At 44.1% G+C, this 23,524-nt stretch overlaps 1 protein-coding gene across 1 annotated transcript in view; it reads right to left on the bottom strand.

Moving 5' to 3' along the window:
• Window positions 1-23,524, bottom strand: part of CNNM1 (cyclin and CBS domain divalent metal cation transport mediator 1) — a 63,659-nt gene that overhangs the window by 18,193 nt on the left and 21,942 nt on the right. The window contains exons 2-7 of the mRNA XM_012557885.2: window positions 17,760-17,903; window positions 14,488-14,628; window positions 12,835-13,004; window positions 11,338-11,437; window positions 10,877-10,924; window positions 7,552-7,614 (exon numbers count right to left, since the gene is read on the bottom strand). Coding sequence (XP_012413339.2) covers window positions 7,552-7,614; window positions 10,877-10,924; window positions 11,338-11,437; window positions 12,835-13,004; window positions 14,488-14,628; window positions 17,760-17,903 — 666 coding nt within the window. The remainder of the gene's footprint in view (window positions 1-7,551; window positions 7,615-10,876; window positions 10,925-11,337; window positions 11,438-12,834; window positions 13,005-14,487; window positions 14,629-17,759; window positions 17,904-23,524) is intronic.

Genomic DNA, 23,524 nt, shown 5'->3' with positions numbered 1-23,524 from the left:
GGGGTTGTTAACCAATGTCATAAAACAATATGTGTACTACTGTTTCATGAGAAACTATTTGTTCTGTAAGCCTTCACCTGAAGTACAATTAAAAAAAAAAAGTTATAAATCACATTCATAAACTGTTAAACAAAATATGTTCTAGTCTTGTCCTTGACAAATATACCATCATAACAACCTGGAAAGCCAGGGTTCAACTCAGTCTCCTTCAAGTTTTGTCCAGAAAACACGGCAGCGTGGAGAGCCAGCCCCTGGTCCTATGACCCCCACCCTCCACCCCCAGAGCTGTGTATGTGGGGAATTCCAGGATTCTGAGTGTCTGAAATGTGGTCTAGAAGGAAAGACACAGGCTCTGGTTGAGCACATCCCTTTGACCCTGCGGACTCCTGACCCATGGAGAAGGGCACGGCTGAGGGGGGCCAAAGTGGGGGCCTCTAAAGTGCGGGCCTAGCTCAGGGCTTCCTTTTGCTTAGGCCTAAGGGGGAAACTGGACAACCTACAGGCCTATCAAATGCCTCCTAAATGTTCAGAGTCAGGTTGTTTTTATATTTTCAAGGTCCCATTTTATGTAAAGAAACACTTCCTGGGAAAGTTCAATCAAGACCATGCCGTTTGTTTCACACTGGACTACCTCTGTTAACTGGATCAACAGATGAGAGGGTTCTGAAGGTAACCCGAGCATTATCTCAACCACAGAATAACCTGAAGTGAGGGACTGCAGAGCGTCTCCTGTCCCTCTGCCTTCCAGCTGATCCCATTCAGCTGATCCCATTCCCCAAAAGAGGAACAGGAAGCTGTCTGTTTGTCATAATACAGACTTAGTTCAGGGGACTCACATGAAGAATCAGATTCTTTATAGATTCTGGTCTTGGCTTCTTCAGGGCAGAACTTCGGAAACTTAATTCTGTCTCTTGAGATAATGCTGCCATCAATCAAAACGTTTGATCAGCATCTATTTGGAATGAGGCACTGAGGGTGGACCATCTGTTTAGCTGCAAAACTGTTATTGCTGTCTCGCAGACCATGCAGCCAAAAGATTAAAATAACAATAGGCTGAATAATTTTCTCATTAGAACCATAATAATAATCACTGCCTCGATGTGATTATAGAATTAAGGGTTTCCCTTCCAGTCTTCTTCTTCTCTCATTCACATACACCCTGTTACTGCAGCCAGAAACCTGGGAGTCCCTTGACTCCTGATGTTCCCTCAGCCCCACATCAAGTCCTGCTATCTCCACCTCCAACATAATAAATGCATCCACTTCTGTCTCTGTCTCCACACTCCACTTTTGCCCCTTATAATCTGTTCGTACCTCAGCTGCCAGAATCCTATTGTATTTGAATAAAATCCAAACTCCTTCCTGTGGCCTCTAATGCCCTGCATGACCTGGCCCCCACCTTCCTGTCTCATCTCACATTGGCCCTTCAACCTCCCTCCCTTGCTTTGCTCTAGCCCACAGCCTCCTTGGGGATCCTCAATCATGCAAACTTCCCCCACCTCGGCAGATGCCATTTCCTCTGTTCCCCCACCCACCCCTACACACAGCTGCTTGCTTCTCAGTCATTAGTTCTCACTTCTCTGAAGTCCTTGTCTGGCCACCCTAAGAAGCTTCCCAGCTTTCCTCTGTCCCTGCCCCCCCTAGTCATTCCTTCAAAGCACTTTTCACAAGTATTAATTGATTACAGGTTTGTACTTATTTGCTATGTTTTCTCAATTCAACTATAAATTCCACAAGGGCAGAGTCCTTGTCTTTTCTGGTCACCATTATACGGCCAGTACCTAGCACAGTGCCTGGCCTAGAGTAGGTGCTCAGTAAAAAGTAGAGAATGAATGAATCAGCATCTATGGGCCCCTTAAAGGGTTTTTATTCAGAATCTAAATCTTGGTTAAAAAGAAGTTTTAGAGCTCACAAAACATCCTAGAGTCAGAAAGCCCTTTTTCTGGGGCCTAAAGTCATTTTGGGGAAGCTGATTTCTCCAAGCAGCTCTCAGGTGGGGAGTGGATAAATAATAATGTGCCACCTAGAATCAAAGGGCACCAAGAAGCCTTGGACCTTGGCCACTAACTTGAGGAAGAGGCCACTAGAAATATGAGGACTTCCTGTTTGTCTGTCTGTTTAATAAGTGTGTGAAACAGGGGCTCCTTGAGTCAGGTCTCTAGGGCCCTACTCCACTGGATAATGGAGGGCAAGACCCTCCTCTAGAGTGACCAAGGATTAAGAGGGACAGTGATAGTACCATGGAGAACTGAGTCAAACTCCAGGGTGACTGTAAATGGCAGTACCACTGGGCAGAAAAATGTGAAGTTCATTTCTGGCCCTTGTGCCCTTGAAAACAAACGGATGAGTTCTGGCTTGGCTACACCCATTTGTGGCTGTTCTAGGGTGGTGGCTGGCTAAGTAAGTCAGTGGTGTTTCCTCTGGGGCTAGTTGTTGTGGAAAAGGGAGGCAGTTAGTCCTGTAGGAGAGCTGCTTCTTTGGCATCTGAGTGGAGTCTAGAAAACCATACCATGACCTTGGTGGGTCTTGACCTCAACTCAATTTGAGGGCAGAGAGTATACGCAGGACCTGTGGGTTCAGTTACCCTGGGAAATAACCATCACTCCTTGTTAATCCTCTGCTTTGCCAGGTCTGCCTTGTGCTTCACCCCACCCCTGCTGCTCCATATCCTCCTCTGCGTATGTCGTAATTTAAAAGACACTCAGGGAGGATGACAGAGAAACTGAGCCCTATCTTATCTACAAAACCCCTTCCATCCACAGATGCTTCTGCTTAAATCACTTCCACTCCCTGTTGACAAAAGAGGTAACATTCCCATTTCCCCTCAAGCTTTTATTCCCTCACTGGCACTCAGGGCAGGTATGCTCCACTGATGTCACTCACAGGGAACTGCATGTCAAACACAAGCTACATCACTGCTGTGCTGGGAGGAACAACGTCTTTTTTTTTTTTTTTAAGTGAAAACAACACTTTTGAAGGTTTACTCATAAAATTTCAAAGGATTCCCAGCACCAAAAGATACAACTGTTTTACAAAGGTCGGGCCTATAAGATCAATTATTAAGAGAAAAAGGAACCCTCATTTTGTGACAAAGGCCTGGCTCCTCCGAGTGTTGTGCAAGATCAATGTTTTCGTTTTCAGGGTCTGACATTCCTCAATAGGTAGGATGCTGATGACTCGGCATTTTGGTAATTGTGCACATACACTCCGAGATTTCTGAGCAAGGAAATGGAAATGCTTTTAATAAAAAAAAAAAAAAAAAAAAAAGAGAAGAAATCAGTAACAGACGAGTGTCCCAGCAGCATGGCAAACTAGTTCAAGTTGTCTAATTCCTCCTGGCATTTCTTAAGAGCACAGAGGCACAGCTTGGGGGAGTGAAGTGAGGGGGAAAATTATAAGTTTGGTGCAAGGAAGTCTAAACAGAATACAGGTAAAACAGTGATGACTGACCACAGCACCTGCCCACAGGAGCTAAGCCAAGCAGCCAACATACCCACTCTTGTTCTTACATCATACCCTCAAACTGGCTCTGCTGAGACTGGGAGTGGGAGCAGGGTTTTCTGTTCTAGAAACCAAGTGCTATAGAGAGCTGTGGCAGACCGCATTCTTGCAGGCATTGTGTGGTCAGTCTGTAAGAGATAATCTTCCATAGTTGACAACTTGGAGTTACTAAGGTTGAGGTAGAGAAGACACTGGGGTAGAACTGGTGTGTGTGTGTGTGTGTGTGTGTGTGTGTGTGTGTGTGTGTGTGTAAGTAGACTTTAAACTGCAACTGGAGCTGGATGGCATCTCCTTTTACTTTGCACTAATAGGAAAGGGCCCTGAAAACCTACACACAGCTATGGGGACTCCTGCTTTGCTCGTGATACCTGTATCCAGGGATCCTTCACCACTGTATCCCGAGAGCAGGACCCAAGACACAGAAGTAGAATGCGCCATTCCCTTTTTCAGTATGGGGATTTGAGGGAAAAGTGGAGTTCAGTGGCTACCTACATACATCTTTTGGAGCATCAGTGAGGGATGAGGGGAATGGCCCACTTTGGTCACGGTCACTGTGCCATGGACCATCTGTGTTCTCCAAACTGGATGGGAGAGTTTAATTACATAGGCTTGTTAGAGTACAAACTAGGATTATTAAAATTCATCACTCCAGGGTAATATTCAACATCAGACAACCAAATGCCAAAAGCTCTCTGTCAAAACTCTATTCAAGCTATACTCTGAACTCTGCAAATCAGCCCAAGTTAGGATCCCAGATGAACTCACTCACATTTCAGGGAGCCTTAATGGTTCCCAAATGTTTTCTACACAAGAGCCAACCCAAAGGAATATTTCCACTTAACACATTTCACAAAGTAAAAAGATAATTTTAGGATGACCCTGTATATTCTGGGAGAAAAGTCTATCACCACTGATCTCCAAGCCCATTACAGATGGACGATCTAGCACTCAAGAAGAACACTTGGTTCAGTTGCCTCTCCTGCCTCTGTGCTTCTGTGGACTGTCCACAGGGAACTCAAACTTCTGTCCACTATCGAGGAAGAAAGAAGGGATAAATCTTGGGAGAGGAGATGGTAACTGCAGTCGGGCCACTTACTTTCAGTGGGCTGATCAGAAATTTCATTTAAATGAAAGTACTTGTAAAGTTGGCAAATTACACCATACTCTACAGGTAATCCACAAGCCGCTCTGCTCTCCTTATTTCAAACTAAGGCTGAAATAGAAAGAAACTCGCTACGGATAATGATGACAATAGTTGATGCAGGAATCGATGGCGTCAATTCAGCGTGAGCACCATGTTCATTAGAACAGCTGCTTTCAAAATGCAAATAAATCACAGCTCTCTAGGAGGCACAAAATACTTGTATTCAGAGGGGCAGCATGATCCCCAACCAACAGGAAAGCAGGATCTAGGAGACTTGAACTCCAGCCCTCATCCTTTTACCTATCTACCACACATATAACCCTGATCTTATGGTTTAATTTCTGAGTCTATTTTCTCACCTATGGCTTCCCAACAATAATTCTTACCTATCTCGTAAGGTGGTTGTGGGGATCAAATAAAACAATGACAGAGTTCTTTTTAAACCTAAATGCCCTATTAATTTCTAGGACTTATCTTTTTGCCCTGTGTAAGATGCAGGTAAGATATAAGTTGTTATTGCTGTTAGCTGCTGTCCAGTCAATTCTGACTCATGGCAACCCTATGTGTGCAGAATAAAACTACTCCATGGGGTTTTCAAGGTTGTGACCTTTCAGAAGCAGACCACCAGGCCTATCTTCTGAGGTGCCTCTGGGTGGGTTTGAACCTCTAACCTTTTGGCTAGTAGTTGAGTGATTAACTGTGTGTGTCACCCAGGGACCTTCCAAGACAAAATATATATGTAAATTAGTGTATCTGGATCCTAAGTCAAGTGTGGGATCAGAGATGCCTAGGACTTCTTTCCACAAAATCCCATGACTCTGAAGCTTCTTTTCCTGTGATATGGAGCAGAAGGAAGCAAGAGTGATAGTGGTAACACCATGGCATTGCTCCTGGAGATATCACCTGATTGCTGGAAAATCTTGGTGGTTGGCTATAGATCAGACAAAAGAAGGTGGAGAAAAAAGCTAGGAGGAGCATGGCGCTCCCCACCTCTCATTCCTTGCTGCTGTGCCTCTCATTCCTCCACCTGCAGAGTTAAGCCAAGAGCGGAGATAAGCTGGCCTTCCTCTTACCTCATTATTACTCACCCATCTCCTGTTGGGTTGAACACCTACAGCCATGGAAGATGGGGAGAAGGTTAAAAGAGCATTCAGAGACACATGGCACCAGCCAGATTTGGATCAGAAGTCTCAGCTGGGGATATGGCATAGCAGGAATGAGTCACTTTAATCTCTGTCTGATACTGGGTTGCTGTGAAGGTTTTCACAATTAGTACTGATTAACTAGAATTAGCCTGTCTTTAACTGGGAAGTTAAAATTAATTAGGTTGCCTGGTTAACTGAAGGTTAATTAGAAAGAGAAACCAGCCCCTGCTTTGATCCTTTTGAATGAAAAATCTTTTAAAAATGTGTACCTTCCCTTTCTGCTGAACTGTCATAGTGCACTCTTGGAATCCACCAAGATTCATCCACGTGTGAAGGATCTTGAAGGTCCATGGTGTGGTCATTTCTAATTCTGTTGGCATGCAGGAGTAAACTGTTTAGCTGATGAGGGCACCAGATTGGCATCTCACTTTGACTTTACTGTTGTGTAGCCATCACGAAGGCATGAGCCCTCAAGAAGCGAGGAAAACTTTATTTCTTGGTGGAAAACCACCATCAAGTGAGAGAGAAAACTTTGGTGGAATCTGAGATGGTGGTTTACTTGTCTTGTACAGATAAACATGGGAACCATATGGTTTTTGATGGAGAAATATGTGATTTGGGAGAAAACAGAAGCCAGCATATATACTTCTGAAGTTGCAAATCTGGGGGTTTGAGCCCTCTTGAGTGTTGAGGGTCTACTGTACAGACAGGGAAACAGAGAGAAACTTGGGGGAGCCGAAACTCAGTGAAACTGCCTTGTTTTTCCGGGTCTCACAAGTTTTCTGCCTTTGTCAGGGTACAGTCATACCATTTTTCTATTGCTCTCTATTAGTGGAAAACATTTGAGTTTTCCTTCTCTGACAGGTTTCTGCCTTACACAGGTTCTGGCTTTCACAGGTTTTACTGTATAACTGGATTCTTGATGACTGAGGATACGGCAGGGCCTCAGAATCATTACCCCAGCACTGGGATAAAGGATAGAGATGCAGAGGGTGCAGGAAATTGGACAGTGTTCTAACTGCAGGACAGTTTAAAAACTAAGTTCCTAGTTTGGTATTACTTGCCTTGTGAGACAAAGATCAACTTCTATAGACAAAAACAATATAAATAATTAACTGATTGTTCAGATTTATTGCATTCTACTCAGTCATTGAGTTTCTGTCTGTGTAGCTGTTTCAGGAGCTGCTTTACCCGACTGCAAGAGAAATCTGGTAACTTTTATCAATTAACAAGAGAGATCAAACCTAATGGAAAGTTGCTTTGAAATTTTTATATATAGCATCCTTTGTATGAGCAGAGCCAGGGAGAATGGTAATTACATAGTAATATTACCAGGAAGATGAGGATGGGTAGTGGTTGGCTAAGCACAGAGACCAGATAAGAGGAAAAGTGGAGGAAAAATTCGCAGGAACAAAGCATAGCATTCCACTGTTCTTGTTTTTCTCCTGCTGCGCCCATTAACCCTCCACTTTGCAGTCAGACAACTTATGAGGAAGAACTCACCCCACCCCGCACCCCCACAACTTCTCCACGTACATACACAGGTACCTTTCTGGGAGCTAGGTTCACAAATGACACCACTGAACCAGCAATGCCAGGGCTGTGCATGCAAATGTGTGTTACTTGCACAGGTGCTGTGCCTCAGTCACAGGCGTGTCTGCTGGGAGAGACTTGTCCTCATGCAGGACAGTGACACAAACCAAAGGCCTCCTGCAAACCCCACTGGCTCTACGGAGCCCCAAGTTGCCCATGCGTGATTACCTGGGGAGCCTGCCAGAGAGTCTCCTCTGTTGAAGGCGAAGGTGCGAGACACGGAGACGGGCACTAAAGAGTCAGGGACCAAGGGTTTGTGAAGTGCAAAGGGGAAGATAAACATAAAAGGAGAAAGATAAAGAGCAAAGTAGGTGAGATAGTCTGTTCCTGGATCTTCACAACATCCCATTTCTCTGTAAAAAGGAGCTTTGCCTCTGAAAACATAGGAAAGGCATCCTCTTACAAGTCACTTTCCAGAAAGACAGGAAAATAAACTGGGCTTGGCTGAAGGTCTTCTGAAAAGACCCACCATAATCTTAGAGGGAATCAGAGATGCCAATGACAAGAAAAGGCAGTGCCCAGTGGGCAGCGTGTGTAGGCAGCTTCCTCTCCGAAGTGCCTGTCATGAGCCTGCAAATACACTGGTGGCTCAGCACTACGTTGTCACCAGGCTCTCCCAGCTGCCACATGCGTCCTGCTCGCTTGTGAGAGGGCACCAACATGGGCATTCAGAGTCCTGACAGCGAAGTGCATGTTCCTGCTAGAAGTATCTTTAGGGCAGCTGTATTCTGCCTCAGACTCCTAGGAGTATCCTCTGTGGTCCCAGTGCTGGTGGGAACCATGCATCGCTAGAGGCTTGGGACAAAGGAAGGGCATCATTTCTAGCAACTGTAATGTGAATCAACTTGATTAATTAAATTCTAGTCACTTCTTAGCAAGTACAAGTGCTCCAAAGCACCTCTCCTCCCATCCCCTCTTCCTTCTCTTTCCACAGAGTCCAAACTGATGGTGGTTATCATGTCGGGCTTGGGTGGGGTAGAGTGTGTAGCCACAGCCCAGTTCTTTCCCCGTCTTGACCCTGATCAAGTCAATTTTCTGGATGGGAATCTGTCTTTATTTCTCTTATCTGACTGTTCCCTGAACTCCATTCAAGGAGCTAAGTGAAGCCAGCCTGCAGGTGAAACACACTAAAATAGGCAGCTTCTGCAGTCTTTATTTGCTGAACGGGATGGTTTTATCTTGAAATTACCCATATGTACAGGGGATGGGGTGGCAGGGGGAAGGAGGGCTTTATATCTCTACCTGAAATCATTTCTTCTGACATGAAATGTTAAAGAATATCTGAAAGGGCCCCAGCATTGCAAGACACACTACAGTAAGAAAATTCAAAGTCTTAAGAATAATCAGAGCTCTTCCTGGGCCGCAGAATTAAATGTACACATTGAGAAACAGATAGGAGACTCGTTGTCTGTCTGCCTGCCCACCCCTGTGTAAATCTGCTCCAGCTACGCTGAGCTTGGGCAAATTTCCTCCAGAGTGCTAGGCTCACCATGAAGACCTGGCCACCAGAACCAAGATAAAGGAGGAGGCAGTACTGAGTGTGCTCCCTTCATCCTGCACTGGAAAACCAGAGCGACTTGCTTGTAACCTCATGTCCTACTTTGAGACAAGTCCTGCTTGAGGTTCTTGGCCCGTAAACAACTCTGAATGACTGCACCCCCGACTGAACGTCCACGTGGGGTAACCATGGGGTATGGCCAGCCTTTACAGCTACTTCACACTTCTCTCTACTCAGTGGGAAGGGCTTAGGGTGAGGATAAAAAATGTCTCTTCACCAGTACTGGCTAATCAGATTTCTCTTTCCTCCTGCAGATTTATAAAGATGCTCAGAAGCATGGGGTGGGAGAGTCTAACGCTTCCTCCTGGTTAACCAGCTCTGAAGGAGCGATCAGTGTTGTGGGTTTACTCCTGTCCTACTGATAAAACAGAAAGATTTTGATAAAAAGAACTAGAGACAGGAAAGGAGGAAATCATATAACATTCTTTCTCCATGTTTTTTTTAACAGAAAGAAGGTCATCTACATTTGGCGGGTGGGGGAGTTCCCACCTCTTTTGGTGTTCTGGAAGAGGCAGAACAAGGCCAACACTTCTATTAGAATCCTGGATGTTACTCTACCTTGAGGAGCCCCTCCGTTCCACAGGAACCCTGAAAATCCTTCAGAAATGCTGAATGTGACGGAGGGTGGAAATCTCGTAAAGAACCGGTTTATTCAGACCTTTACACATCCAGAATTCTTATACTGAGTACTGACACTTCCTTCCTCTAAACCCTTCTCAAACGTTGACTGAGATGTGTTGACTTATATTACTATAATACTGTACTGGGGATTTTTATTTTACAGATCTACTTCAATTCAAGCTCTTCCACTCTTCTGGTGTGGGCAGGTATTTGAATTTCATTTCAACTCTGCTGGGCTAAGATATGAAGTTACATAGCAAATTGTCCCAATATTTTCACATAGAAATTGCATTCTGGAATATGGTGGATTTAAAATCTGTATTTCATTGTGCAGTATGAACTAGTCAAGACACTGGGATGCATCTAGGTAATCAACTAGCTGGCTGATTTGGAGCAACTCATTTCTTTAGTTTCCTTGTGTTAAAAGGGTCTCTACCTTATCATATGCCAGAGACTGAGAAAAAAAAAATTTGGGGACCCTCTGATAAATGCCTATATAAAGCACTCTGTAAAATCTTTTTATGATGAAAGAAAACACCCCATTTAGTATCAAAATAGCTACCACAAACATTAACAGCTGAAAGCAATGCAAAATTCATACCAGTGAATGAACAAGAAATCTACAGAAGTAATTATTTCTGGCCCACACTTACTGCACAATAAATGTCATGCCCCCTAAACACAAGTGCAAGAACTCTACACAGGAAGCAGGGAGAAGGTACAGCACAGAAGGCACAAAGCCAACCAGCCATCAGCCCTGTGTCAGCGCCCACCATAGCATGCACAGCAAGCTGGCAGACACCTCCCCACCAGCTGAAGTGTGGTGAACAAGGAAAGAGAAGCAGATAAGCAGCATATTGGACAAGCCTGGGATTTACATCCCAAGATCCTGCAGTCACTTCTTACTGAGGACAAAACCCCACACACAATAATAGCATATGATGGTTTTCACAAGTAAAGGCCAGTTGGTGAATTATCAGAGCAGAGAAGGAAAGGCTGAACCTTGCCAAAGCACACAACTCACCTGCCTGCATTCCCTGGCAGGTGGCAATAAATGGTGGCCCCACCCCACACTATTCATATTTGCATGGAAGCAGAGAAGCAGCAGAAGACATTCCAGACACACAGGAACTAAGCCACCATGGCCTTTGCGTACCTGACAGGAAGCAGTGTTCCTGGCAGTGCATTACAAACAGGCTGCCAGCATTCGTGGTAGCCCCAGCCCTAGCTCAGAGTGCTTGGTCCAGGTCCTCAGAGTGGACTGAGGCGGGACTACGATGGGGAGGGCGAGGAAGGGGTTTGAGAGATACATACGAAAGACAGAGGATCCCGCCAGACTTCCAACCTTCCGCACGTCATTATCTGAGGACAGAGGGACGCAGTGTGCTTTAGAGGTAACGCAGAAAACACGTCTTCTTATAGGAATCCCCCCTCTTCCACCCCATTCCCAGCACCAATTAACCTTATAACAACCAGGCAATGCGATGGAAGGGTAGAAAACAAATGTAAAAAGCAAAATAAACTTGTCTGTTCATCCTGAAAAATACCACTATCCGTCCATAACACTTAATACATTCTACCACGTACTTCCACAAACTCTCTGAATAAAAAGTGACTCTATATCCATTTTGCAGAGGAGGAAGCTAAAGCCCAGAAAGTTAAATGGCTTGTCCCAGGTCTAAACAAATTAAAAGAGGAGCCAAGACCTGAACCCAGATGCTTTTTCTACAGTACCCCATTGCTTCCCCAATAAGCTACGGCTTGTAAGTGAATACCTGAGCAAGCAGTGGTCATAATGGCTGGGACACCGTAGTAGGTGAAGGCTCCATTCTCGAAGCGAAGGCCCTCCTTACCAACCTCCACCTCCACTTTACCCTGGAGAAAGAAGGAAGTGTACTAAGGGTGTGTACAAGCACTTCCAGTTCTATTAATGACTAGAACTCTAATCACTTCTGCCTGGACAACAAATGGACTTAAGTTTTTATCACAGGACAGTGTTAATTCTGTCTAAGTTTACATTTCAGAAATAGCACTTCCGACTTTCATAGCTCTTTGCAGTACATTCATTGCTTAGTTCATAAGGCAGTAACCAGTCATAAATAATCAAGCACTCTTTGTATACTCTAAAAGCCTTTCCGTGATACAGATCTGTACCAGCTAACCCAGGGCCCAAGATTAGATCATCTCAGTCTAGATAAGAAAAATCTAATTCTTTGTGAAGCTTGTTTAATTCATCACCAGTAATAACGAAGCTAATGTGCATAGGGTGTGTCTGTGGGCCTGATACTGTGCTAAGTGCACTGCAAGGATTCTTATTCAATTTGCCCCAGAGCCTCATGAGGTCTGTACTGCTTTTATCCTCAGTTTATACATGAATCAACATTGAGGCTCAAAGAGGTTAGGTAATTTGGTCAAGGCTAGTAAAGAAATGGTAACAGGAATTTTCAAGCCAGATCTTCCAATTTTGAACCTACATTACTGTCACTTCATTTTACTCCCTCCAAGTTTTATTTGAAAATGCCTAAGTTTATATTAAACATAAGATAGTATATTGTATGTGCTCATTATTATCGTTAACAATGTAACAGGACCCTTTTCCACGTCCAACAGTGAAGAATGTGACTCCATTTTTGGAGAAGAGAGGTCATTTTATTGAGGCTATTTGGCAGGATGTACAGAAGGCAAACTACAGTGTCAGAGAGCAGACAGGATGGAGATGGACTGCAAGAAAGAGAGGCCATTTGTAAGTTAATGTGAGCTTACCTAAGATTTTAAAACAATCAGTGTATTTAGGGTTCCTCAGATTCTGTTGGGAAGAGGCAAGGAGTGAGTGACAGAGCTGATGGTGGAGCCAGGACATGGGCTGGAACCATGCCTGACACTTATTTACGACAGTCTATCCAGGAGTCCCTGGGTGGCGCAAACAGCTCAGCGCTCAACTACTAGCCAAAAGGTTCACAGTCTGAACCCACCCAGAGGTGCCTCAGAAGACAGGCCTGGAGATCTGCTTCTCAAAGGTCACAGCTTTAAAAACCCTATGGAGCTGTTCTACTCTGCACACCTGGGGTCACTATGAGTCAGATTCAACTCAACAGCAACAGACAACAATCCAAGCACCTAGGGCAGAAAGCGTGTGTGCTCATGCAGGTACTGGGAGATGCTGCCCGTCTTTCACTCAGCCAGCCAAATCCTGGGCCCAGCACTGTGGAGGACAGCCCCATTCCTCCTCAGCCTGGAACGGCCCTCATCTTCCCCGACTGTCCTCCTCCTACCTGTAGAAGCAGCACGAAGTAGTCCACGGGGCGGTTGCGCTGGTAGAGGTAGTGTTCCGGGGCCTTCTTGTTCTTCTCATCAAACTTCAGCTCCTGGATCACGTTGGGATGTTTCAGGAGCCGGAGGAGGATCTTCTCCGAAAGGTACAGAGACTTAAAGGGCTCCACTTCTAGGGGAGAGTCGGGGCAAGGAGGAATCAGCACAGGTCCCGCCCACTCCAGCATGGCAGCTGGGAGAAGCCAGAGCGGGCACAACCAGGGCACGTATGGAGAACCACTCCTGTCCATGCTCCTGGGGCACCAAGCTGGCAGGGCTTCTGTGGTCCCCTCAGGGTGGGGGGATCTGAAATGCAAGTGTGCTTCTGAGGGCCTTCCCTGCGCAGGGGATGTGGTCCCTGCACTGGTGCCTCAGGAGAAACAGGTCACCACTTAGGAAAGGTCACCTTAGTCATCAATTTTCTCTTTAATTTTATTTCAAAGTGGGCGTGGATCTAAGCTATGTGAACAATAAAGAGTTCAATGCTATAATCAGATAAAATTTACAGAGAACTTAGTCTGACTTATTTACATGACATATGTCTGTTGAATGATATGAAATCCCAAGTTAACAGAGACAGTTATTATTTAAGTGATAAGTTGTCAATAATGTGAAGCATTGTTGTATATATTAACATATTATTATATATTAATAGATATTATTACATGTTAATAGTGCTATATATTCTATATTATATTACATTATATTATATATTAGCAGATACAGCTGCTTTGCTCTGGGAAATTGGTGTTCAGAACTGGATAACATGTTGAAAACCCTACTTTAAAGAAGCTCCTATTTAAATTTTTCTTTTTATTATATACTCAATAAATATATGATGGATTAATTAAATACTGAACGCTAATATTAAATATTGAATATTACATATGGAACTTAATGATGGGCATGATCATCTAGGCCAGCACATTAGTTAGGCATGAATGAGAAGGTAAGGGGGTTCAAAGCGAAACTACCTCAGACATGTATCTTTGGATCGTCTCATTTTTTTTTTTTTTCTTTCTAAAGATACACAAACCACTTCTGTATTTTAGGAGCTCGTAGCTTACATGTGGCCCCTAGTGGGCAACAGATCCCAGGGCCTTGTTGCTAGGTAGGACAACACCTGTCCCTCCCCCACAAATATTCCAGGACACCCCAACTCTCAAGGGATAAGGGTCAGCCTAAGGCTCCAGCCAGGAAGCGAGTGGAGGAAGGGAAAAAGGCAACAGTGGCTTCCCTAGCTCTTCCCCTGAGTAGACGAGAGAGAAGCAGAGTTGAGATGTCCTCCCTTCCTCCCTAGAAGATCGGGCCTGGGAGGAAGGGAGTGTGTGGCACCCTTGTGCTCTGCCTGAGGCAGCCTCCTCTCCTAGAACAGCAGTTCTCAGTCCTGGCTGCACACTGGAGTTAGGCTGCAAAGTATTCACAATGATTGGTGTCTGGGTCCCACCCTAGTGATTCCACTTTAAGTGCTCTAGGGTGGAGCCTGGACATCTATCTTGTTAAAAAACTTCTCGAGTGATTCAAATGGACACCCAGGGTTGAGACGCTGTCCTAGAAGAACTGGAAATCAAATTGAGAGCCGCCTTCTGGCAGACTCAGGTGGGCAGAGTTCATACCTGTAGCCATAAAGCGGTGTGTGGCCAGCAGGAGCTGTGGCGAGATCTTCACCCTCATCTCTGAGTCGGAAAGCTTGAACAAGGAGAAGTCCTGCCGCTTCCTCTCCCGGTGCGGGACCCTCTGCTTTTTCCGGTTGTCAGCTGCAGGATCACAAGGGACAGACGGCAGCTATCTCAGAATCACTGGTGGTCTTTGGAGGTTTTTCCAGAGTCACACTGCACAGAGAGATCCCTTGGGACCCTATGAATTTCTGCAGAGTGTCAACTTTAGATGGATGTTGACAAAGGACTGAATGTGGGTGACCAGCTGCAATGGTTTCAGTGTTATTCACATTGAAATGGATAGTGGAAAAGAAGGAAAGCTGGTTTGAAGCACCAAAACCAGGGTTTAGGACTGGCTCCCCTATATACCAGCTGTGCGACCTCTCCAAGCCTCAGAGGCTTTGTTTGTTTGTTTTAATTTATATGAGGTTAAAAGCCAGAAACCCATTGCCATCGAGTCGATTCTGACTCATAGTGACCGTATAGGACAGAGCAGAACTGCCTCGTAGGGTTTTCAAGGAATGGCTGGTGGATTTGAACTGCTGACTTTTTGGTTAGCAGCCAAATGCTTAACCACTGTGCCACCAGGGCCACTATACAAGGTTAGTGATATTTAACAATAGCTCTTCTACTCATCGTGTGCAGAAACTATCTGTGAAAGTGCTTTAAAAAGTCATACAAACATAAGGACTTTGCATTCTCAGTATTAATGAGGTTGAAGGGGCCCAGGGGGTATCTACCTCTGCCTCGCTCCTTTCCTCGGTGCTGGGATCACATGGTCTCTTCCTGCTGACTTAAACCATGCTCTGAGCTGTACCTTGAAGCATGCCACCCAAGGAGGTGGGTGGTCACCTCCTCTTACCACCCACAATTCTCCTGCTTCAATCTCAGCCCCTCTACTGGGAGACAATCAGGGGAAATAAAGAAAGGAAGAAAGGGGCAGAATCAGGGACAGTCCTCTAATCTATAAAGGTGGGGGTTCTCTGGGTGGGGCCTCAGGCAGGGCTTGCAACCTCAGAAAGCCTATGCATTGGGCATGTGATTATTGGCTGAGAAAATTTGTTTTTTCCAATTAATTTTTTTTCTTGTTCCAAATTTGGGCCAGAGAAAAATAGTGTGGTGGGGACTTCTAGTGCCAGCTGAGTAGACACAATGGGAATTCAAGGGAGAACACCCCTGGGAGAGGGAAATGGGATCCTAGAATCTAGTTCCCTTGCACCCCTCTGCCTCTGCTTCTGGAGCTCACTTCTGCCAGGCTCTCTGGGTTTCTCTAGAGAGAGAAAGTACCCTTCCACCTGCGTGGCTCTTTTATGGGCCTGCGTTTGACTCAGGGGTCTTCTTAGTCATCTGGTCCCTGCTTTAACACTCCTTTTCCTGGGGTCACAGGCCTCACAGCAACAGTGGCAAGATCCAGGTCCAGGCATCCTGTCTCCTCCGCCTTCTCACAGCTCTTACGGAAACATGCCAGAAACTTATTTGTAAGGGTGGAAAAAACCTCCCCCTTTTATAAAGAAGATTGCTCAGCAAGACAGTAGCAAATTTAAGTATAGGACCCAGTTCTTTCACTTTTCTTGGGAGCAACCTTTTGATTTGGATGACATGTTTGCCTAAATGTCCCCTCTCCCTCCCCCATCAGAATGCTACCTAAAATTCATCATTAGAGAATCATTCCTGTGGTCCCTCCTTCATCGCTTTGATTTTAATAGTAGGTTTTTGGAGCATCAAGGCTGTTAAAACAAATGCTCCGGGAGGAGTTTACTCATTTTGATTACTATCATCACTGACACTTTAGTGTGAATTTCTTCACCAATGTATCTACTGAGTCACTTAGCTGAGATGGGAATTTTAAATCAAGAGTGGTGAGCGGAGGTGGAGAAGGGAGAATGGAGGGAGGGAGGGGAAATTTCTGGGCTCTGCCCTGTTTGAAGAAGACAAGCCTGGCAGGGGCAGCACAGTATTACCAGGTACCTGGAGGGAGGCTCTGTGGCACCCCCACTATTTTTTGTGAAGGCTTGGCCCACCTTTTTAGCTTTGATCACTTCTGAGTCCAAAGGGAAGACACTCTTTCTGCACAACTCACTGTCTTAAGGTATCAAAGCTTTTTCTACCAGGAGCCAGGTTCTGAAAGGCTGCTTCTAGCAAACTATGGGTCTGAAATGAGTTATCTGAGGTGAGGAAAAAGGATCACTGTCCCACTGGATGAGATTCTGAGGAGAAACACTTACTGGCCTTGGAACTCTCATGGATTTAGATAACATTCTCATCCCAGAGACAAAGCATGCCTCTGTAATGTCTGCAAGCAAAGCCTTGATAAGGCTCAGTCAGTAACCAAAAGCCAGTCACTATCTGCAAAGAGGAGTCCACGTTAGTTACTACCTGCAAGGAGGAGTCCTCATGTTCCTGAGGGGGAGTGGGTAGGAGGCTGAGGAGACAAGCAAGAAAGGAGCAGGGACATCAGAGGGGCCACGCAGGCAGGTGCTTAAAGGGACAATTACGTTTTGGACTTAGGTTGTCGGGTTGGCAATCTCCCTGACAGTCTCCATTGGTCACTGATGTTTTGGTGTGAATGGATTGGCAGTGGAATCCCAGGTGGTGCTGGGATCTGTGCCTGGGTGGACAAAGAGATAAAACAGGAACAACACAAGGGGACAGACACAAGGGCAGAGACACCTCCGGTCACCATCTGGGAAGCACTTTGTTTCCTTTAGTCCCTTTTCCTTCTAATGACCAAATCAAAAATAAAACAAACCCACTGCTGTCAACAAACCCAATTCTGACTCACGGTGACCCCATGTGTTACAGAATAGAACTGTGCTCCATGGGGTTTTCAATGGCTGTAATCTTTATGTAAGCAGATCACCAGGCTTTTCTTCCACGGTGCTGCTGGGTGGGTAGGTTCAAATCATCAACCTTTAGGTTAGTAATCGAGGGCAAACCATTTGTGCCACCAAGGGACCTGTTATCTAACAGCCAGGAGGTGTCCTCTTCATAGTCTTGGCTCAGTTCCTGAAAGCTCCTTCCTGATCAACATTTAGTGAGCGTGTTCTAGGGATTCAGGGTGGCTCAAGTCAGGGTATCTTGACATCCTGGCAGCTGGCATTTGGTGGCTGACACACAGCAGTGCACGGGGCTTGCCCTGACACTTCCACACCATGTATCAAATGAAGTGTCTCTGAGTCTGGGTGGAAAGCAATGTAACTCTGGGACAATCGCAAAGGCTGTGCACTTACTGTAGAGGTCAGTTTCATCCAGGATTTCTGACTTGATGATCTCCTCTATGATGTCCTCCAACGTGACGATGCCCATCACCTCATAGAAGGGGTCCCCTTCTCCCTCATTATTCACTCGCTGGACAATGGCCAGATGAGACTTTCCTAGAGAGCAAATGAAATCACAGTGACACATCAGGGACACTTTCAGAGATCTTTCCTTGTGAGAAAATTATACAAGGTTGCTGTCCAGTATCAGAACTGAACTCATCTCAGGACCTCCTTAAAATATAAATTTTTGTACGCCAGCTCATTTAAACTCAAATCTTATACTTTTACATGTCTGTCTCTTTTTAGGAAAGTTACTGGATCTATCCAAAGTCAGTTAAATTCTTTTTCTTTGAACTTTCACATATGAGCAAGTATATCTTAGCTGCAGGAGGCTGAAGAATATAATTGAAAAACGGAGAATTTGGAGTCAGAAGAATTAGGTTAGAAGCCATTCTCTTCCTCCTGCCCCCTAGACACATACATACTATCCCAGTTACTATCTGTGCGACTGACCTTGAGCAAATCATTTAACCTTGACTGAGTCTCAATTTTCTCATCTAGAATTAGGGAATAATACCACTGTGGTGATTTTAAAACATGGCCTCAAAACTCTTTAATACTCCTTCCACTGAGAGGTATGGTCTATATTCCTTTCCCATGAATCTGGGTGGGTCTGTGACTACCTCAACCAGTAAAGAATGGGGGAAGTGCTCGTTACATGGCTTCTGAGGCTGGCTCATAAAAGTTATGCAGCTTCTGCTGCAGAATCACTGTAAGAAGTCCGATGACTACCCTGAGACCACCACAGTGGAGCAGCCATGTGTACTCAGGTAACAATCCCAGCTGAGCTCAGCCTTCCAGCCACCCCACCAAACTGCCAGGCAGGTTAGCAAAGCAGCCATCTTGGCTGTGGATTCACCAAAACCAGCTGATCCAGCCCCAGCCTGTCAAGCCCTCCCCAGCTATTCCAGTCATCTCCAGCTGTAGGACCCTGTGATGCAGAGACAAGCCATTTCTACTGTGCCTCGTCTGAATTCCTGACTCACAGTCTGTTAGCATAATAAAATGGTTGTTTTATGTCTCTAAGTTTGGGGATGCTTAGTTAGCAGCAATGGTAACTAGAACAATCAGTACTCATAAGGTGACTGTGAAGATCAAATGACTGAGTGTATGTGTGAAAGCACTTGTAAACTAGAAGGAGCTGTAGGCAGTTATTTTATTTTTATTGTTATAAATATATTTTTATTGTTATTTATATTTATATTTGTTTTATTTTTATTACTGAATAATAATAGCTAACACGTATTGAGCTCTTATTATGTGCCAGGTACTATTCTGAGCACTTAACATGTATTAATTCATTTCATCCTCATAACAACCCCAGAGGCAGGTACTATTATTATCCCCATTTTACAGATGACTGAACAGAGGCACAGTTTGGCTAAGTAATCTGCCTAAAGTTACACAGCCTGAAAGTGGCAGAGCTGGATTGTGAACCCAGGTAACTGGGTTCAGTCCTAAGCTTGGGCCTGAAGTCTTACCAAACAGTGCTGCTTCACCTTGGTTTGTTTTCTCCTGCTGTGTAGACACATTTCCTGGTCCTGTTTCAAAACTGCAAATCTGGGTGGCTCCTCTCCTTGGCTAAGAGACATTTTAGGAGAAAATATGGGGTACTGACTTGGAAGTTACTCTTTCCAGAAAAAAAGAAAGTTCATGCTTCATCAGTGCTACCTCCTTTTATATAAGCTCTTGCTTGGCTATTGTTAAAAATATACATAAGAGGAGAAGTCAGTTTGCCAGGGACATCATTAGTCATTAAAATTTAAACACATGAGCTTCTGTATCAAATATCTCAAATCACAAGATAGCTACCCCTTGAGATTTTTAACTGAAAAGATGGCATTTGTACTACCCAAGAATGGTCTCTAATTTCTTCCCCATCTTCAACCTATCCTTTAATACATTCTCTACTCATCTGATCATGCCACTATCCTGCTCAAAAACCCTCCACGGCTCTCTAGTACTTACAGAATCAAGTCCAGACTTGTTAGTTTGGTATTATCAAGACTGCACAACGTGGCTCTTCCCAATCTTTATAGCTGTATGATCTACTATATCCCCTACTATATAATCGTTCCATCTAATCTACTACATGATCATCCTATACGCCAGGAACACCAGGCCACCACCATTTCCTCAACTTCCTCCATTTCCACTTTCTAGGTCTTTGCTTATACTTTTCCCTCCTCCCATTCTGTCTCCACTGGCCCTTCAAGTTCCAGCTCTGGTACTAGCTCCTCAAGAAAGTCTTGCCACATCTGCCCCACTCAGGATGAACCAATCTTTCCTTTCCTTCCGCTCCTAAGTCCTTGATAACTCCATTAGAGCATTTATCACAATTTGCAACTAGCAGTGTGTGTATCCTCCACTAGACAATGTTTCTCCTCCAGATCATACGCTCCTTTAGAACAAAGGATCATAAACTCAACCAGGGTTCCCTCCATGTAAGAGACGGCCAACAAATGCCTGATGAACTGAACTAAGCTGAAGACAGGACAAAAATCCACAACTGATACAATAAATGGTATTAAAACCAGACAGTAAAACTTTTATTTTTTGATAGAACACCATCTGTGTTTAAATTAAAAATGTAAACTCTGGATCAGTAGTTCTAAAATTAACCTTCTTTGAAACAACTGAAGCCTACCCAATTGGACAGAAGTGTTTTGCAGCCTTAATTAGATTATGTTAATTATTAGAATGTGCTCATTTTAAAGTTTTTTTCTCCTCCCAACACGTTTTTCTTAAGCTTATGGTACCTGTTCTCACTTTTTTGCTAACACGAGTTGGCAGATGACAAAACAAATAACCAATACAACAGAAAAACTTGGAAAGGTGATTTCGTAAAATAGTTTTCTGTAATTAGATATAATACAGATAATATATAATAATAAATATATATGTATATATATATATTTATTTATTTTAACGTGGAGTCCAGAATACTTACACCAAAAAAACCAAACCCGTTGCCTTGGAGTCAATCCCAACTCATAGTAGAACTGCCCTCTAGGGTTTCCAAGGAGTGGCTGGTGGATTTGAACTGCCAGATCTTTTGGTTGGCAGACGAACTCTTAACCACCCAGGCTCCAGAATACATATAATACAGCCATATGCCATATTTCCTACCACTAAGATTACCAGTTCATATGATGAAATTAAATTAACATTTTATGATGTTTCTTACAAAAAGCACCATAACTTCCACAAGAATAAGTCATCATTGGTCTATACTTTATTATAAAGTCAATTTGAGGACACTATTATTACCAGGAAATAAAGATATAATAGTCAAGAAAATGTACACCTATGTAATTCATTTAGAAGCATTTTATAATTTACATTCAGTCTCTAAGATTCCCTCAAGTGACTGTAGAGATCTTTTAAAAACAAATGAAGGAAGTCATTGTTTCCCTGGACACAGACTGGGACAGGGATCAGCAATCATATAACTCTTTTCTGAGCTGACACTCAGTGTGGCAAGAAAGCCAGCTGTGGCCACAGCACACATACCTGAGATCCTTCCTCTCAAAAAGGTTGGCCTGTACTTTAAGAGTCCTGTCTCCTGCACTAGTCCTCTTCCTGGGCTCCAGAAGTGTTGGGGGCGGGGGCTGAGTTAAGTCAATCTTGACACATGGAAAAGTTTGTCACTTCCTCTTCCCACGGCACTTTGCACGTGCCTCTCTATTGGCATTTTTAATAATAGCTATTATCCATCCAAGGAGCCCTGGTGGCAAAGTGGCTAAGTGCTCGGCTGCAAAACGAAAGGTTGGTGGTTCAAACCTGCCAGGAGCTCCTCAGAAGAAAGCTGTGGCTGTCTGCTTCCATAAAGATTTACAGCCTTGGAAACCCTATGGGGCAGTTCTACTCTGTCCTACGGGGTCGCTATGAGTCAGAATCAACGTGATGGCAGTGGGTAAAAATGGGTATTATGCATGTTATTATAGCATGGATGGACCTTGAAAACACTGCTATGTGAAAGCAGACAGACACAAAAGACCATATTGTATGATTCCATTTATATGAAATCTCTAAAATACGCAAATCCAAAAAGACAGAGTGCTTCCCAGGGGCTGGGGCGGGGTAGACTGGAGAGGGCCTACTACTGGGTATGAGGTTTCTTTTTGAGTTGATGAAAGTGTTCTGGAAACACATAGCAGTGATGGCTGCACAACTCTGTGAATATACCAAAAACCACTGAACAGTACATTTTAAAAGGATGAATTTTATCTCAATAAAGGTATTGTAAAATAAAAAACAGTCAATTGAAAAAAGAAAACCAGTGGCTGAATGAACCGGATGTTGATGGGGCTGAAAGTTGTACCCATATACACCAGGGCTTTGAACTGGTTCATCACGGTTCGAACCCCTGCTGAGAATGTGCACTTCCACCCCAGATATACTGAGTCAGAATCTACATTTTAACAAGATCCCCAGGTTATTCTTATGTATAATAATAAATTTTGAGATAGTGGTTCCCAGAATTGGTCCCTAACCAGCAACAATAGCAGTGCCTAGGAACTTGTCAGAGATGCAAATTCTCAGCAGGGTTAGAACCAGAACGAGCTGGTTCCAAGCCCTGCTATGCACGGGTGAATAAAAGTAGGGATTGCTTCATAAGGAGGGAATAGGGTGAAATGAAAGGGCAATACTGGTTTCGACATGGGCCATGGGTGGTGATGCTGGTAAAATGTGTTTAGAGCACATGTTCTTCTGTGCTCTAGGATGTGGCAGAGCCCAAAAAGTAGGCATAGGCAAGGGCATCAGCAGACCCAAAATGAAGGAGATGGCACCATCTTATGATTTTCTGTGGTGGTGGAAACGGTGAAGAGGGATGAGCACCTGGCCACAGATGGAAGGGGGAGAATCAGAGCAAAGAGCTGTGGGTCTGGGATACAGTAGGCACGTCTTTATTGCAGGTCTCATCAAGTCTCAGGGATGATCTATGAGTATTTAAAACTCATAAACTGGGGCAAACTGGGACAGTGGGACTAAAATTTCCCAAGTTGTTTCATCTTTTTCCAAGCAAAAGCTGGTTTTGAACATGTGTCACTTCTCCTTCCATAGCTGAGTGTTGTGTTTACTTCCTAATGGCATATGTGGAGGAGTGGCTTAAATATTGGCTATTACCTCTTCTGCTCTTCGATAAGATTCTGAGGACTTACTCTTGTCATCTGTGAATGGGAACTGCAACTTTTTCTGTTGAGCTGTCCCTCTATGGACTAGCAGAAATTCTCAAATGCCTTCTCATGACTATTAGTCCATTAATTTCAGTTTCCCTCCAACTTTCTAGAAAGGCAGGATGCTTGTGAAATAAGTTAGTTAATAATGATGCTTAGTTAATAATTTAGCTAATGATGATGATTGTTAGCATCTTATATAGAACTTCAAAATTCATCAAGAGCTTTCATACAAAGTACAGAAGAGCTCTGGAGGTTGTGAGAAGATGTTCTGCAGAACTCCATGAATCCTCCACTGTGTGAATCAAAAAATGTCTGTACAGGCTCTCAGCTTTCTCCAGAATCCACTGAGAAACATATATATTCTTAAACAAGTTAACTGCTTTTTAAACTTCCAGTGAAGAGTTCTCTCTCACTTTCTGGTCATTTTCTTTGAAGAAAAAAAAAAAAAAAAAAGAGACAACTGTATTCCTTTAGAATCAACACTACAAACAA

This window comes from Trichechus manatus, unplaced genomic scaffold, assembly GCF_000243295.1.
Source record: "Trichechus manatus latirostris isolate Lorelei unplaced genomic scaffold, TriManLat1.0 scaffold00007, whole genome shotgun sequence".
Lineage (NCBI taxonomy): Eukaryota > Metazoa > Chordata > Mammalia > Sirenia > Trichechidae > Trichechus > Trichechus manatus.
Note: the sequence above shows the minus strand (reverse complement) of the source record. Positions and strands in the feature narration are given on the sequence as shown.